The 17,286-nt window shown below is 39.9% G+C and overlaps 2 protein-coding genes across 3 annotated transcripts in view; both read left to right on the forward strand.

Annotated features, from left to right (window-relative positions):
• Positions 1–16,271, forward strand: part of GAPT (GRB2 binding adaptor protein, transmembrane) — a 35,759-nt gene extending 19,488 nt beyond the window's left edge. For both annotated transcript variants that reach the window (XM_060295791.1, XM_030843691.2), the window contains one exon: positions 14,628–16,271. In XM_060295791.1, the coding sequence (XP_060151774.1) occupies positions 14,913–15,386 (474 nt within the window). In that variant the 5' untranslated portion in view covers positions 14,628–14,912 and the 3' untranslated portion in view covers positions 15,387–16,271. The remainder of the gene's footprint in view (positions 1–14,627) is intronic.
• The window catches only part of RAB3C (RAB3C, member RAS oncogene family), a 399,506-nt gene that overhangs the window by 19,480 nt on the left and 362,740 nt on the right, over positions 1–17,286 (forward strand). The gene's annotated exons all lie outside the window — the stretch shown is intronic.

The raw sequence follows: 17,286 nt of genomic DNA on the forward strand, positions 1-17,286 counted from the left end.
TGGTCAATTCTGGGGCTTCTGGAACTGTTGAGAAGCCAGGCACTCTTGCCACTAAACTGCCAACTGTAGCTATAGCAAGCTTGGGGCTGCAGGCGATTCCAGCTGCAGCGGGCCTGCAGAGGCACGGGGGGTGCAGCCAAGAGGAGGGGGTGCCATTGCTGATGACATTTCTTGAGCTGCTGGATCCAGCCGCTTCATGTTGTTTTATCTTGGTTTGTTTTCATTTATTTTGAAGTATTTCAAATATTCAAGAAGGTGTGAAAATTATTGTAATGAACATCCATGCACCCATCAGGCAGTTTGGGAAATAAAAGATTACCAATGACATTGAACTCATGGACTTTTCAGTTATAAAGGTCAGTCAATCTATTTTGTGTAAGCCAGTTTGAGTTGAGGCTGTGTCCCTTACAACTGGAGAGTTCCAGCACATATCCAGTAAAGTATGTCCTAAGATGATCTGAAAGCATAGTACATAAACAAATGTAAAGATGTAAATAACTGCACAGTGCATCAGTCACAGTTTTAGTTGCAAGTAATGGACCCTATTGAAGCTGATTTTTAACCCTTTTGGAAAAATTAAGACTTTTGTTTTTAGAACAGTAAGGTCCATAGCCAACTTGAAGGGAAGGTATAAAGATTTCCCATATACTCCCTGTCCTCACACATGTGGGGCCTCCCCAGTCATCAACAGCCCCTACCAGAGCAGTACATTTGTTACAGCTGACCTACACTGACACATCATAGTCACCCAAAGCCCAGAGTTTACATTACCTGTTCAGTCTCGGTGTTGTGCAATTTACAAGTTGGAGAAATGTATAATGTCATTTATCCATCATTAGTGTATCATAAATAGTGTTTTCACTGCCCTAAAAATCCTCTGTACTCTGCCTATTCATATCTCCCTCCTTCCCCAATCACAAGCAACCACTGGTCTTTTTACCATCTCCCTAGTTTTGCCTTTTCCAGAATGTCATATAGTTGGAAGCATACAGTGTGTAGCCTTTTCAGATTGTCCTCTTTCACTAAGTAATATGCATTAATTTTCCTTCATGCCTTTTCACGGCTTGATAGCTCATTTCTTTTTAGCGCTTTAGTATTCCACTGTCTAGATATTTATTTATCTATTCAGCTACTAAAGGACATCTTGGTTGCTTCCAAGTTTTTTTTTTTTTTTTTTAGGAATGTTTGCATATTTTATTCTTTAAAAAATTTATTGACTAAAACATTCTTTAAATTCTGTAGTGCTTTACAGTTTTCAAAAGTTTCACACACATTATTTCATATAATCCCATAATAACCCTTTTTCCCCCTACCCTTAATTGCCCCTCCCCCTTCCCTCTTCCCACTGGTAACCACTAGTTTGTCCTTTATATCTGTGAGTCTGCATTTTTTTTTGTTTTATTCATTAGTTTGTTGTATTTTTTAGATTCCAGATATGTGATATCATACAGTATTTGTCTTTCTCTGTCTGACTTATTTAGCATAATGCCCTCCAAGGCCATCCATGTTGCAGCAAATGGCAAATTTTCATTATTTTTTATGGCTGAGTAGTATTCCATTGTGTATCTATCCATATATATCTATCTGCTTGTCTGTCTGTCTATCTATCTACCTGCCTACCACATCTTTATCCATTCATCTGTCGATGGACACTTAGGTTGTTTCCATGTCTTGGTCATTGTAAATAATGCTGCTATGACATTGGGGTGTGTGTATCTTTTTGAATTAGTGTTTTTGTTTCTTTGGATATATACCTAGGAGTAGAATTTCTGGGTCATATGGTGGTTCTATTTTTAGTTTTTTGATCTCGATACTGTTTTCCATAGTGGCTGTACCAATTTACATTATTATAGCAGAATAAAGCTGCTATAAACATCCTTGTGCAGGTTTTTGTGTGGACGTAAGTTTTTAACTCCTTTGGGTAAATACTAAGGAGCATGATTGTATGGTATTGTGTGGTAATTGTACAGTAAGAGTATGTTTAGTTTTGTAAGAAACCACCAAGATTTTGCACCCTTTTAAGCCTAAGGACAGAAGGTCTCAGTGAGCCTGGCCCTGATACTTTCCTATACTTGGCTTGTCTTGACAATATGCTGCCAGGATACTTGAAGCCCCTTTTTACCCCACAGAAATGCTCTTCTTTGACCTACCCCTTAAGGCCATACTCAGAAGCAGAAAATACAGAGCACCCTTTGTCCCTGACCTTGTCTCCACTAGACATCCATGTCTGGTCCATACTAGAGGCCTACCAGCTGCTTGACAATAAGCTGTACATTTTCATGCCACTTCCTAGACCTGTCCAGAGACACGCCAGCCCACCAGAAGGGACTCTGTACGAACTCAAGGAGGCTGAGGCAACTGGTGGTCTCGTGGTTCAGCACAACTTCTCTTCTGCAGAGAGCCTCATCTGACAGTGGAGATCTTGCCATGTCTACATGAACTGAGTCTGTGCTTGCTCTGCAGTTTTCCAGACTATTTAGTGATATATACATAGGTGGTGAAACTGTAACGAAAAGCAAGGAATGATTAACAGAAAAAACCTGGGCTGCCGTTACTCTGGAGATGAGGGAAGACAGTGTCATAGGGTGGCGCAAGTTTGGGGCTTCCAAAGTAGTGGTGATTTTCAGTTTCTTTACCTGAGTGTGGATACGTACACCGATGTAACATTGTGCTAAAGGGAGCAGCTAACACACGGCCTAAAGGCAAGAACGAACTGAACGCAGTGGAGGGTTCGCAGACAGCAAATGTGTCTGGGGTTCAGTGAGGGAGGGAGGTAGCAGGGGCTAGATTATGAAAATCCTTATCAGTAAAAGTGGAGTAGTTCCAAGACTGCAGGAAGCCACTCAAGGGTCTTAGTAAGCAGGGGGCTGATGTGGTCTAATTTATGTGTGAGAGATATCACTCTGTCAGCTTTACGGCAGTATTGGAGGGTGAGCAGGGTAGGATAAAGAGGCAGTAAGAGGCTATTTCATTTGTTCAGGCGGAGATGGTGTGGTCTGGAATAAGGACATGTCCGTGTACATACAGAGAAGAGGGCAGACTCTATGTGTTAACAGCTTACTGAGTCCAGTCAGAGCTAAATGTGAGGTCATTTCCATCACTCTCCCTGGTAGTGACAAGGGTCACCAGCCTCAGGCCATTTTAAGCATGTCACTCCCCTTCTGTGAATTGTTTAATCTGGTACATCACAGGCATTTGGTTACACAAAGAGAAGGAGGGCAGTTCATAAATACCGTAGAGGTTAAAAGCACTTGCTCTAGATTCAGGTCACACGCTGTGAGTTTGAATTCAGGCTCTGGAAAGAGATATGGCCTCGGGTAGGCCTCAGCTTCTTCATCTTCAAACTAGTAAATAACACCCATCCCTATTCTTGCAGAAATTAAAAAAGAAAATCCACATAAAGAGATGAGAGAATGGTCTGACATATGCTCAAGTGTGAAATCAATGCGTATGTCCTATTAGTGCCATTTTAGCCATCATGCAAATTCCTGGCAGCTTTTAGTAACATATATTTTTGTGGTGAACTTTGAGCACTTTGCAGATATGTTTTTACAACACTACGTTTCAAGTTCTCTTTATTTATTTATTTTCGGTTGCGTTGGGTCTTCACTGCTGCATGTGGGCTTTCTCTAGTTGCAGCGAGCAGGTGCTACTCTTCATTGTGGTGCACAGGCTTCTCATTGCAGTGGCTTCTCATTGCAGAGAACGGGCTCTAGGCGCACGGGCTTCAGTAGTTGCTGCATGCAGTCTCAGTAGTTGTGGCACACAGGCTCAGTAGTTGTGGCACAAGGGCTCAGTAGTTGTGGCTTGCAGACTCTAGAGCACAGGCTCAGTAGTTGTGGCTCACAGGCTTCGTTGCTCCATGGCACGTGGATCTTCCCGGACCAGGGATCGAACCCATGTCCCCTGCATTGGCAAGTGGATTCTTAACCAATGCGCCACCAAGGAAGTCCCTCAAGTTCTCTTTTTATAGTGAAGACAACTGAAGTAAAGAGTTAAGTGGTTCTCAAGATCATACAGCACACAGCCATAGAATATTAGTTCAAAAGAGGCCTGACTGTTCAATACTGGCTTGCTGGGGACTTCAAATACCTGAAGACCTTTTAAAAACTGGTAATGCTCAAGTTACACCCTCAGAGATTTTGCTCTAATTTTTGTGGCCTGGAACCCAAGCATCAAGATTCTTAAAGCTCCTTAATGAGATTCCAATGAACAGCTAGAGTTAAGAACCATTAACTCATTAAGATCCATTTTACAGATGAGAAATTGAGGTTCTCTGTGATTAAATGACTGGCTCAAGCTAGTTAATATTAGAGAGATGATAGATTCTGAGGACAAGAAAGAGATGGTCTTCAAATTCTGATAAACTAGCTAATAAAAGGAACATATTACGGTGAGATATGTCTCTTAAGAATGAACAACATGATGTTAGCCTGGTCTACTAACAAGAAGCCAGTGGTCTACAACGAAGCATAGAAAATGGGTTTCAGAGACATCGACTTGGCTGGGGCATAACACTGGCTTATCTGAGACTATTAACAATTTATGCCTCGCCACTAAATGCCCTCGTGCTCTGGGTGAATGTTCACCAATATTTACCTGAATATGAATTGGCTTCCAGAGTGTGTTTCTTGCCCTCTTTATTGGGACCCTTTTAGACAGGCCCTCTGCCCTACCCACTCCATTTTAGTGTTTGTTGTTTTCTTCACCCTCTACTCCTCCTCCTGGGAATAAATTTATATAGGGCGCAATCTCATTTTGGGGGGAGAAAAGTGACTCTAAACAGCTACTATTCTCTCTCCATCCCCTAATTTCCTGCTCAGAAACAGTGTATAACTCAGATCACTTAGGGTCTTCAAGCAAAGGCCTGAGAATACGCTTACCTCTGATGAGTGAGCCTTCCCTAGTACCCGCTTCCCGTGCCAGGTTTGAAATGGTCATAGTGATTGACACTGTTCTTGGGAGAAAGGTGTCTGCTCTCCAGTAGTTCTCACATCCAGTCTGACTACAGTGTAAAGTTTCAAAATATGGGCAGTTATTTTTAAAGTAATGATATGTTATAATGTGCCTTGCAGAATTTTCTGAGGAAGTTGGCAGAATCAACCAGTGACTGACTTGGTGCCTATTATTAATCCTAGTTTATAATACTCTCCTCCTCAAATGAACAAAAACCAAACATCTGTTGAAATAGTTTATCCGTTATTTGACTTGTGAAATTATATACACAGTCTAAGATGAACGGTGTATCTTCTGTCAGACTGCTAAATTATGCAGCTTTCAAATGTTTTTCATGAAGCAGTAAAATGTTCGCAATCTTTTTCAGCTTTCCCAATGTCCATTTATTTTAATCTGAAGGAATAAAAGGGGAAACAGCGAGGGAAGGAGAAGGAGTGTTGTTCAACTGAAGTTGAAACAAGCTTCAAGTCATGTTATCTGATATGCGCTAGCAATTAGGAAAGACATGATGAAAAAGGAGTTGGAGTGAAAGGAAATATATGCTAAACGTGAAAACTGCTTTGAAATATCATCTTCTGAATGTGATGGCCATTTTTATACCATTCATTTGTACTTAGTAGAATTTGAAGGAATCTTAGGGATTACTGAATCCGTTTTTGTTTTGTGGATGAAGAAAGCAAGATGGAGAAGTCATTATTTGCCCAAGATCACAGAATTATTCCTTTTAGGTTAAATTGCTTTATACCTGTGTTTTAGATTGAATATTATTTTTCAGCAACACATCCCTTAAGTAAGTCAAGGCGTGCCAATGAAAGACCATATTCATAATCTCAGAAAGTAGAAATTCCCTGCTTTGACTGGGTGGAAGCTCAAGGTTCATTAATAACTCCCATCCTTCTTACCACCAGCCTTTACCAACCTTCAGGCTCAGGAAGCTCCAGATAAAGTTATAACTCATCCAGCTCAAAGTCTACCTGCAATTTAGCAAAATTTCCCCTCCCAAATTAGTAGATCAGTTTACCAAAGAAGATGGTAATCTGAATGAATAAAAACATATATCTAGTTACCTCAATTTGTCATGACTTTTAAAGGTATTGTCTTACTCTTCATCTCCAGTTTCTTTTTTTTAATTAAGATACAATTACATAATGTAGTGCATAAATCTGAAATGGACAGCCTGATGAATGGTTATACATAGATACGTCTTTGTAGCCACCACAAAGAGAAAGATATAGAACATTTTCTTGCATCTGAGACGGCTCCCTTATATACCTCCCAGTCTATAATAATCACCTTTCTTCCGACTTCTACCATTATATGGTTGTAGAAAGCTTTACATGATTTCAGGAGTGGAATCATAAAACATGTACTCTTTTGTGCATAGCTTCTTTAATTATATATTAAGTTTGTAAGATTCATCCATGTTTTTGTGCATATCAGTAACTTGGCTGTTTTCATTGTTGTGTAGTACTCCATTGTGTGGATTTACCATGCTCCATTTACCCACTGTATTGTTGATGGACATTTGGAATGTTTCTAGAGCTTTGGCACAATATGAAGAAAGCAGTCATAATCAGAAACGGCCTTCGTTTTTGTTGAGTATATACATAAGAGTGCAATTCCTAGGTCTTTTTACTTTGTTTTTCTTTCAATGTCTTCTTTTTTTAGCCCTTGACCATAATCTAACCTTTCTAAGTTGTTAAATGAACCATAACAATATACGTCTCTTTAGTCCTGACAAGTGTTTCAGGTGGCAGATTTCATAGTTTAAAATGGTCCACCAATAGAGTAACATCTTTCATGGTTCACTACCTATGGCATCCCTGATGGATTTTGCTCTCTCATTTTCTTATCTCTAACTTCCTGTCATATATATTCTGACTTAATGTAAGGAGAGAAAAACAGATAGACTCTTGAAGGGGACATCTAGGGACTTTCTTTTTATCTATTCCTCACGGAGGTGGCATAGTATAGAGGAAAATTACTAGATCAGAATCAGGAGACTGTTTTGATATCTGGTCTAGATTTCTACTTTCTATGGAGTAAATCACATCACTTCTCTGACCCTCAGAGGGTTCAATTATATCAGTAGTTCCCAAACCTGGCCACAATTCAAAATCATCTGAGATGTCAATGTTCCTTTTTCTTATAAAAGTGGTACATGTTTATGAAAAAAGATCAAAAAGTATAAAAGACTGTAAAATCAAAAGTAAAAATTCCTCTCCCCGACACAGTCTGTGCAATCCCTTATTCCTCTAACTCAGAAATTCCTTGGTATTGTTCTTAACTTTTAAAATGAAGTTCCCTGGGCCTGACTCCAGACATAATGAAGCAGAATCCCCAGGGTCCTATGAATTTCTATTTTTTTTTAAGTTTCATAAGTGATCTTTTTTTTGTGTGTGTGGTACGCGGGCCTCTCACTGTTGTGGCCTCTCCCGTTGCGGAGCACAGGCTCCGGACACGCAGTGGCCATGGCTCATGGGCCCAGCTGCCCCGCGGCATGTGGGATCTTCCCGGACCGGGGCACGAACCCGTGTCCCCTGCATCGGCAGGCGGACTCTCAACCACTGCGCCACCAGGGAAGCCCCTCATAAGTGACCTTGATAGACTTTCAGGTTTGGGAATGAATTCCTTGACTAAATAATATCTCACATCTCTACCAGCAAAATCCATGCCTGTCCCCTCAAAATTATATGATTTAAGTTTGCCAGCTGCTAACAGGATTGACACTAAGCATAACTAAAGCAACAGTGGTTCTATTTTGACCTCTTCTTATTCATGCCTTCTCTCCTCACCTTCAACTCCTCAATTTCCTCACTTTAAAATTTTCTTAACTCCTTGGCCCACACAGTGAAACTTTACTAGTTGAGAGGCAGTGACTCATTCCATTAAAGCTCTAGTTGCTTTTTGGCTAATCCCATAAACCCATCAGTATTAATGAATTTGCTAGCTAATAATATGCTACCTTTCCCAGGCAACATAATGTCTTATGCTAAAATGTTTGCTTCCATAACGCCTTTAACCAGTAGCATGGAGTTTGGGGGCTCCCTACAGGATATCCAGGAAGATGTTTTTAGTCAGTCATGCTTTCAAATAAAATCCACATTCACAAACATTTTTCCACATCTGTCATCACCAATATTACTCAGTTCAAGTATCTGAAAAAGTACATGGTTAAAATAAAATAGGTATTAACTGACACAAAAGAAATTGCTAGGAATTTTAATCACAGTTAAGTAAATTGGTTGTTAGTCATCAAATAATAGAAGAAAGATTATCTGGATAAACTATTCAGTCCAAATTACACTAGAGAACAATTTACCTCCCACGCCCTCTGCTACCCAAACGACATGGTGGAAGGAAAAGCAGGAAAAGAAAGCCTAACTATAATTGCTATGATTAAAAAGGGAACTGTAAGAAGACAATAAAAATGTGTCTTGCTAGGCCAAAGATAGGAAGGTAGGAAAACAGAACTCAAGACATAATATCTGATCTATATACATGATGATTATACAATAATTCTATTTTGAAAAAAAAAATATATAGCATCTCTTCTGTAAATTCAAAGAATGCTTATATCTATTACTTAAAAATAAATCATATCTAGAGAAAAAGGCCAGGGAATATCCCTTCATTTTATTTATCTTTAGAAAAACTAAAGTGATAAAGGGTTAAAACTTTCCTAAGTTCAAACAGCAAAATCCAGATGAACTTCCAGTTGTCCTGAGTTCTAGAGTAGACTGTATAATCTCACATGAATATTGTATTTATTACATTACTTGCAGATTGTATGCGTGTGCGTGTGTGTGTGTGTGTGTGTGTGTGTGTGTATTATTACTTGGAAGCGTGGCTAATGTTGCAGTTAAAATATTGGTAGACTGAAGATTGAATTCACATTTCAAGCTTCACAACTTCATAACCTCCTTCACTCTGAGATCTTTGCCTAGAACACTCCTATTCTGCCTCGCTTATCTCCTTCGTGCTCTGTGAGGCTTTGCTCATGTCTTCCCTTCCCTTCACCAGCTGTGAGCTGGTGTCTCTTTTCCTCGCTCCCACTGTTCCCTGTGCATAACGGTGTCTTTCTTAGCTCCTACTGTCTTGATCTGAAAAGATCTGTGGGTACAACCTCTTCACTAGGCTTTAGGTGCTGCAAGGGAGTTTGTTCACTATTGCATCCCCATTGCTTAGCATAATGCCTGGCACGGTGTCAGTGTCCAGTCAGTATTGACAATATTGTTCTTCGAATGTCCAATTGGTATTGCAGTAAATAAATCTTTTATTTATTTATGTATTTATTTATTTTTTTGCGGTACGCGGGCCTCTCACTGTTGTGGCCTCTCCCATCGCGGAGCACAGGCTCCGGACGCGTAGGCTCAGCGGCCATGGCTCACGGGCCCAGCTGCTCCGTGGCATGTGGGATCCTCCCTGACCGGGGCACGAACCCGCATCCCCTGCATCGGCAGGCGGACTCTCAACCACTGCACCAGCAGGGAAGCCCACTAAATCTTCTTTTAAACTGCCTCATGCAAAGTTCATCCTCTGTGCTTGAAAAAGTTCCAGTACAACATAAAAGGCAAAACTTCCGTTACTTTATCATCTTGTCTGTCTAATTCACCATTTCCCATTTTGGTATTCCGCAGAGTTGTCCTCTGAGAGATGCTGTTAGATAAGGGTTCCGTGATGGAGACTTGTCCTTCAGCCTAGCGAGACAGCTAGTATGGTGACTTTAGCACACAGGTGATGGAAGCAAACTGCCAGCCACACGGGGGAGTGAGTACCTCACCACTCAGCCTTCCTCCCCTCCTCTGTAAGAAAGGACGAATAGAGTCCTCTCCTATCAAGCTGTTGTCAGGATTTACTGAGTAGCACACAAAGGCTTTAAATACATAGTAGTGCTCAGAAAATGCTGGCGACTATTATTAAATGAAGTGAAACAGTTTTTCTTTCATGTTTGGTTTTGTTTTGTTTTGTTTGCTTGCTGTAGGACTGCTCATAGCTTTTAGTATGCTGAGTGCCTATGAGTCTCCAGGCAAGCAGTACTTTCCAAATTTACTTGATGAAACTTCTACTAGAAAATTCCAGAAGTAGTACACTTTGGAATATACTTTAGGAAATCCCGTCTTATCAATTTAATTTAAAAGAATATTAGCATATTCTGAACAAAAATTGGGACACTGGTTTGACATGTGTAGATGTAACCTGGGGCACTGGGACATAGTACTTGGAACAAGGACTGTTCTAACATACAAGCAAATAAATAAAGACCTATGCATTACTACATTTTAAAATATTTCTTTTTAAAAATTTTAAAGTACTAATAAAATGACTTATTTATTCTAAAGTGAGGACTGCCTGAAGATTACACACAGAATTAAACTTTTAAAAGTTATAAAAATTTGGGCTTCCCTGGTGGCGCAGTGGTTGAGAGTCCACCTGCCGATGGGGGGGGGACACGGGTTCGTGCCCTGGTCCGGGAAGATCCCACATGCCACGGAGCGGCTGGGCCCGTGAGCCATGGCCGCTGAGCCTGCGCGTCCGGAGCCTGTGCTCAGCAACGGGAGAGGCCACAACAGTGAGAGACCCGCGTACCGCAAAAAAAAAAAGTTATAAAAATTAAAAGGTAAAATGCACACTCTTTTAGGTATTGTAGTAGGTTGAATGGTGACCCCCCCCACCAAGCCCCTAAAAGAGCCATCCAAATCCTAATTCCTGGAAGCTGTGAACAGGACCTTATTTGGAAGTAGGGTCTTTGCAGGTGTAATTAAATGAAGGGTCTGTGAAAAGATCACCCTGGATTATCTGGGTGGTCCTACATCCAATGACAGTGACCTTATAAGAGATACATAGAGGAAAAGACAAGAGGAGAAGCCATGAGACAATGGAGCAGAGTTGGGGGTGATGTGTCCACAAGATGAGGAACACCGGGGATCGCCAGGAAGCACCAGAAGCTGGGAGAGAGGCCTGGATGGATTCTCCCCTGGGGTGTCCAGAAGTACCGCCCCTGCCCACCCCTTGATTTTGGACTTCTGGCCTCCATAATGTGAGAGAATAAATTTCTGATGTTTAAAAGAAACAAAAATAAAGTGGAGACTGCAAATATTGCTCAAATAAAAACACCACCTAGGCTTTAGGCATCATTTTCTGATATAGTTGGAGAATTATTACTGGGTAAAGATGAAGGGCTGGACTTCCTTACTCAAAAACTCGTGCAATTTATCTTAATTCTTGTGCATCTGATGAGAACTTCCTCTAGAGCCAGGAAACTTTGCAAGTATGAAATGATCTGAAAGGAGGGAGTAAAGAAGGAAGTAACCGACCTATGTGAAAAAGAGGAACAAGTTCTAAACAAAAGCGGGTTTAAAACATAACCAAAAGAACAAAAGAAAGCTCGGCATACCAATCTCAAGGTAAGTAAGACCTGCTTTAAGGTGTTTGTGTGAAATGAAAACTATAAAAACTGGTTCATTTTAAATAATCAATGGCTTTTTATCTTATCAAACACAGTTTGTAGAATTAGGTGGCCATACGTTGAAAAACCACTTTACAAATTGAGAGTGAGGTTAATGTTTCTTTACTAGTATAGAGCCTCACAAGGATAAGAGTATGCTTTGTTGTTGACTTGGTTTCAAACAGAAGGACAGTATCTGACTGAAAATTTCAGAAGTTTGTCAACAATTTGTGGTCTTAAGACAAATAATTGTTAGGTAACCTGTTGGAATTGTCTTCCAAAACAGAAGCAGTCTTCTTTCAAATTGGGCAAAGTGAAACCTATAAGTTATATTTGAAGGACTCTTGTTTAACATATGTATCCCATTCTAGTAGGTCTTTATTCATGTCTTGCAGGGTTTTTCCTATTGTTATTTTGAAGAAAGAGGACAGATGCATTTATTTTCCTGTAAAATGTCTCCTTGTCTTTATCTCAGAGAACACTACTTTGACAAACAGCTTTAATATTGGGAATGTAGGGCTTCTCTGGTGGCGCAGCGGTTGAGAGTCCGCCTGCTGATGCAGGGGATGGGGGTTCGTGCCCCGGTCCGGGAAGATCCCACATGCCGCGGAGCGGCTGGGCCCGTGAGCCATGGCCGCTGAGCCTGCGCGTCCGGAGCCTGTGCTCCGCAATGGGAGAGGCCACAACAGTGAGAGGCCAGCGTACCGCAAAAAAAAAAAAAAAAAAATATATATTGGGAATGTACTGGAATGTCTACATAGAAGAACATAGATGGTTAAAAATAAATTCTCCTCTCGAAAATCCAGAGAGCAATTTCTTACCTTATCCTCAGAGGACAGTAGTTAGCCTTCCTCACTGCTGTTGCAATCCTGGCAGCTTTTAAAAAGCTGATTAATTTCAATCAATATGTGAAATTTAGTTCAAATATGCTGGCAAATATTTACTTAAATGAGTAATCATTTATACCATGAAATATCTTACATATGGTCAGTTCTCAACTGCTGCAAAAAAAAGGAAGTGGGCTCCGAATGGTTAAAGTCACTTGCCAAACCTTTGCCTTTGAACACAAGCACTGTGTCTGGCCTTTTAAAGGAGGGAACCTACAAAAGTTCCAAAGAGAGTAAAAGATGTTGCAGTCTGGGGTGTCTGTCCCTATAGTTTTATCAAATAAATGTTATGAGTTAACTGCATCTCCTATTTAATTTCATATTTTATGTGAAATGCCAATTGAAAATTTGCACATTGATGTATTCTAACCTTGAACAAATTTAGAAAAGTTCACTGTTGTACATGAGTTCCTACTGAGAGCAGGGCACAATTTCGTGGGGTTTCTTTTTTCCTGTTTATCATGACTATTTTTATCCTAATGCAGGTTGCTCCCTTCATTAACACATATTTAGCAAGCTAGCTATTCTGTGTCTAGTACTGCTGCTGGTAATATAAAGATGAATAAGATACGATTCCGAACACTCAAGAACCTCAGAGCTAATCATCTATAAAAATTTAGCAATGGATGTGCTTGATAGACATTCATAGAAATGTGGGTAGGAATAATATTTGGGGGAAATTTTTACTTGAATCCAGATTTAATCACTTCTTAGTCATTAAAGAAGTTACTTAACTTTTTAAATCCTCTCTTTTCTCACATATAAAATGGGCATAACAGTAGTATCTATTTAACATGACAGCTGTGCATGGTAGGATTAAATGAGATAATCCGTGTAAAAGTGTTTAGAAGCTGACCCCAAATAACTAAATATTATTGATGATGACATTCAGTGGATCATGACAATCATCTCATAAGCACTATGAAATTGGATGACTATAGTTGACAATACTGTATTATTTATTTGAAAGTTGCTAAGAGAGTAGATCGTAAAGTTCTCATTACAAGAAAAAAAATTGTAACTGACCTGATGCATATTAACTAAATTTAGTGTTTTGATCAATTCACAATACACACATATATCAAATCATCATGTTGTACACCGTAAACTGATACAGTGGTATATATCAATTATATCTCAATAAAACTGGAAGAAAACAACAATAATAATGAAAACAATATTGGGTATAAGTATTTCTTTGACTAGGCTAAAAACATACAGTAATAATATTTTGTTGATAAAATCATAATAGAACACTCAGCCGAGTTGAACACTTCCATTTTTCTCTCCTCTTTGCCATTTTAAAGCATCAACAGGTAGCACTCAAAAATTATCTTAATTAAATGGAAGTTATTTGCTGGAAGTTGTGAGAAGACTAGTGAGAGGAAGTCTTTCAAATTTTGTTTTAAATATTTTGGTTTTAGGTATTTTGTGTTACATCAAAGAGCTCTTTTCTTTTTTTAAGTATACACTGTACCTTTTAGAAGACATGTCTCGAGTTTTAAACTGTGAACTTAAACAATTAGATGCTTAGATTTGGAGTCCTATGTTTATTTAATCATTTATTCAATAAATATTGACTGAGTGTCTTTTTTGTGCTAGGTGTTACGCTTTTCTCTAGGAGTATTCAGAGGAAAAGACCTTATCCCTTGTCCACCGTTTAACCAGATAGGAAGACAAACAATTTCCTGTAATTTAGATTGCCATGCTATAATAGAGAACTGACTCATTAATATGGGGATACAGGGGAATGTGTGATTAGGGAAAAGACATGGTCCCAGATCATTACAAAGAGGGACAGGCAAGGTTTCACAGAGGAGGTGATGGGTAATGGAAATGATTGCACATCTATACTCTTATCTCTTTGCTCCTATTGTGTTTGAAGCATTAACTTTCTCTTGAAAATTATTAGCCTTATGGTCAAAAACCATGTTGAAATCTAAGTGATAAAACCACTCAGGCTTCAGCAGAGACAGGTTCTTTTAACTCTCCCCCCACCACACACACACACACACACACACACACACACACACACACACACACACACACACACACACCAGCTCGTACTGTATTTTATATTAAAACAAAAAGTCACTAAATGCAACAGCTAGTACTGTATTCTACCCTGAAGGAAGAGCTCACTAAATGCTGGTGCTTAATGTAGTGGTAGAAATTGGCAGATTTTTGACTATGCTATGTACTAAATACGCAATTAAAATGTTTCTGATTTACAGCAGGCACGTGGATGGTAGATCGTTCAACCTTCCCTTCCTTGAGTTTTCTGCTCTGCTATTAGTTTCCACTCATTTGTGCTTCATTTTGTGATTCATTGATAGAAAAGGAAGCGGAGTTGAATGAAATCCCCCCGACACGGTGCAATTATACAACAACAATTGTATAATCATCAGCTACAACAAGAGCCAGCTTCCAAAATCAAGTTTACTCACCTCTCCTCTATGTACACCAGGACTTTGCCATGATGTTCTTTCATATCTGAAACAGAAATGCCTAAAAGAACTTCCAAAATTACTTTCAGACCATATCCTACAAAGAATTACAGTGGACTGTACCTGTGAATTCATTAAGGGCTACACCATACTACAAAACAATACTGTGCAGAAATGCTGAAAAGCTGTGGAAATACTTCAGTGGCCGTTTCCATAGGAATTTCCCTTCTTTTACTGTTGGTGATCTGTGGAATTGGGTGTGTTTGGCACTGGAAACAGCATAATACAAGGCAACTTACCTTACCAAAGTTTTTGCAAAGGAGAAAAAAGAGAAAAGACCAAAGTAAAAGAGTCTCCTTGAGCTCCCAGGTTATCGGCCCAAGGCATAAAATCTCAGTTCAAACCCAAGACCACAGCTCTGCTGGGAAGGACACTAACACACATGGCAACTATGAAAATGTGGAAGCGTGTCCTCCCCAAGCTAAAGAAGAAACAGACAAGGGAGTATATGAAAACACTTGGCAGACCAATTTCAAGGAACACATCTATGGAAATGAGACACCATGTGACTATTATACCCGCCAGAAGCCTGATACTTCTGAAGAACCTCAAGATGAAGACATATATATTCTTCCGGATTCTTATTAACTTTTCAAAATGTGGGTTTAGTTATTGGAGGATAAATATTTTCTGGAACTTTTATTGTACTGATAACATTATTAATCAAGTTCTTCTGTTCAAACTCAATGATCTCTGTTTTATCTCCACCCTTCCGAATCCTCTCTGCATGTATCACTGTGGATTAACTCTAGATATCCTCTCCACCCTCCTTGCCCTGGATTAATTCTGCGTTATGTTTTACTGATTCTTCCTTCTGAACATTACTTGTTATATTTTTCTTCTTTTTCTATCTCCACCTTCTTTTCTGGCCCAGGATTGTTGTCCCAGTCTGCTAACTAGTCTTTCTGGCTCTAGTTTCTACATAATCAGTGATGCTGCATCTATCCCCATGATGTTGCCCGATTCATCTGCAGAAAATATTCCCAACGGCCACATCACTCCTTTGCATATAACCTCTTAATGTCGCCTCTTTGTAAAAGACATACTACTCATAATTCTAACTCCAGAATTCATGATTTTACACAGCTGGTTCAAATTCACTTTTCCAGTGACTTCTACTAATCTCTCACTTCGTTTTCATCAGAATCATCTGAAAACCTGCCGAACCCATCCCTCCTCCACAGCTTTGCTTGTCCACCCCCTCCTAAGCCTGCCTCAGATCATAACTTCTTCCACAAGTCTCTTGAATCATTCCAAACCTACATTTGCCTTTTTTCTTTTCCTGATCTCCTATAGATTTGGCTGCCTATTCAATTCTTTGGGCGTTTAAATATACGAATGTTTGCAATGGCATTTTATTATTTAGTGTCCTATGACGATGTCTTAAATTCCCTACTAAATAGTCAGGAACTGTCTCATATTCATATTTTAGCTCCAATGCTTAGACCGCCGTGTGAGGCACTCAATATTATTCAGTTGACAAGAATTGAACTGTATATTTTACTAAGTCCTTTTGAAAACAATCTAATAAATTCATCCATCCAAGGAATATTTATTGAGTACCTTCTATTTACTTCTTACTGTGCTGTACAAATGGACGGGGTAAAATAGTGAAAAGAAAGACATGGGTCCTGAACATGTTCTGTCTAGTACGAAAGAAAAGACAAAAAACAAACAAATACGATGCTATTTATTAAGCTGTCTCTAAACCCACCCTTGGATATGCTGCTCTAAATTGCTCAGGCTGGAACTCTGCAAACTATCAATACCTTTTTCCTTTGCCAGGTGTATCCACGTTAGGATCTGTCAATAGCGGGCAGTGAGGAAGAATGGTAGGCAACAAACAGGAAGGAAAAGGGGCCTTGCTCGTTCTCGTTCTCCTTGCTGTTCTGAGAAGGTACTGTTGTCATTTAACTTACTCCAGCATCACTGGTTGTTCGCAGTTTCTAATTCTCCCAGCACTCCCAGAACCAGCTTCTTTGCACCTTGTCAGAGTTGCCGGCACCAGCCAAGCAGCACCCTTTCCTTGGTATCTGAGAACCAGCCCCTCAGGCCCTCCTCCAAGCTCCTGAGGGACTGGCAGGAAGCAAACGGAACCTTGAGCTCTGGGTCCCAGCCCTGCAGGACACCTCCTCCTAGTTTCTGATGATCCCCAGCCTTAGGTCTGGTGGCTATTTCCCGCATTTCCTATCTCTCTGGTACCTCAGTGTCCTCTTTTTGTCTTTTCAGTCTGCCAGTACTTTTTTAAAATTGATGCTTTATATTTGGTCCTCCCTTTTCAGACAAGCTGGTATGGTTTCCATTTCCCGAAGTGGACCCTGAGTGATACAACTAAAAATGGTATAGTAGGTGCTGTGAAGAAAAAAAAGCTTTCTGTTTTTTTTTTTTTTTTTTTTTTTTTTGCGGTACACGGGCCTCTCACTGCCGTGGCCTCTCCCATTGCGGAGCACAGGCTCCGGATGCGCAGGCTCAGCGTCCATGGCTCACG

Source organism: Globicephala melas, chromosome 3, assembly GCF_963455315.2.
Source record: "Globicephala melas chromosome 3, mGloMel1.2, whole genome shotgun sequence".
Lineage (NCBI taxonomy): Eukaryota > Metazoa > Chordata > Mammalia > Artiodactyla > Delphinidae > Globicephala > Globicephala melas.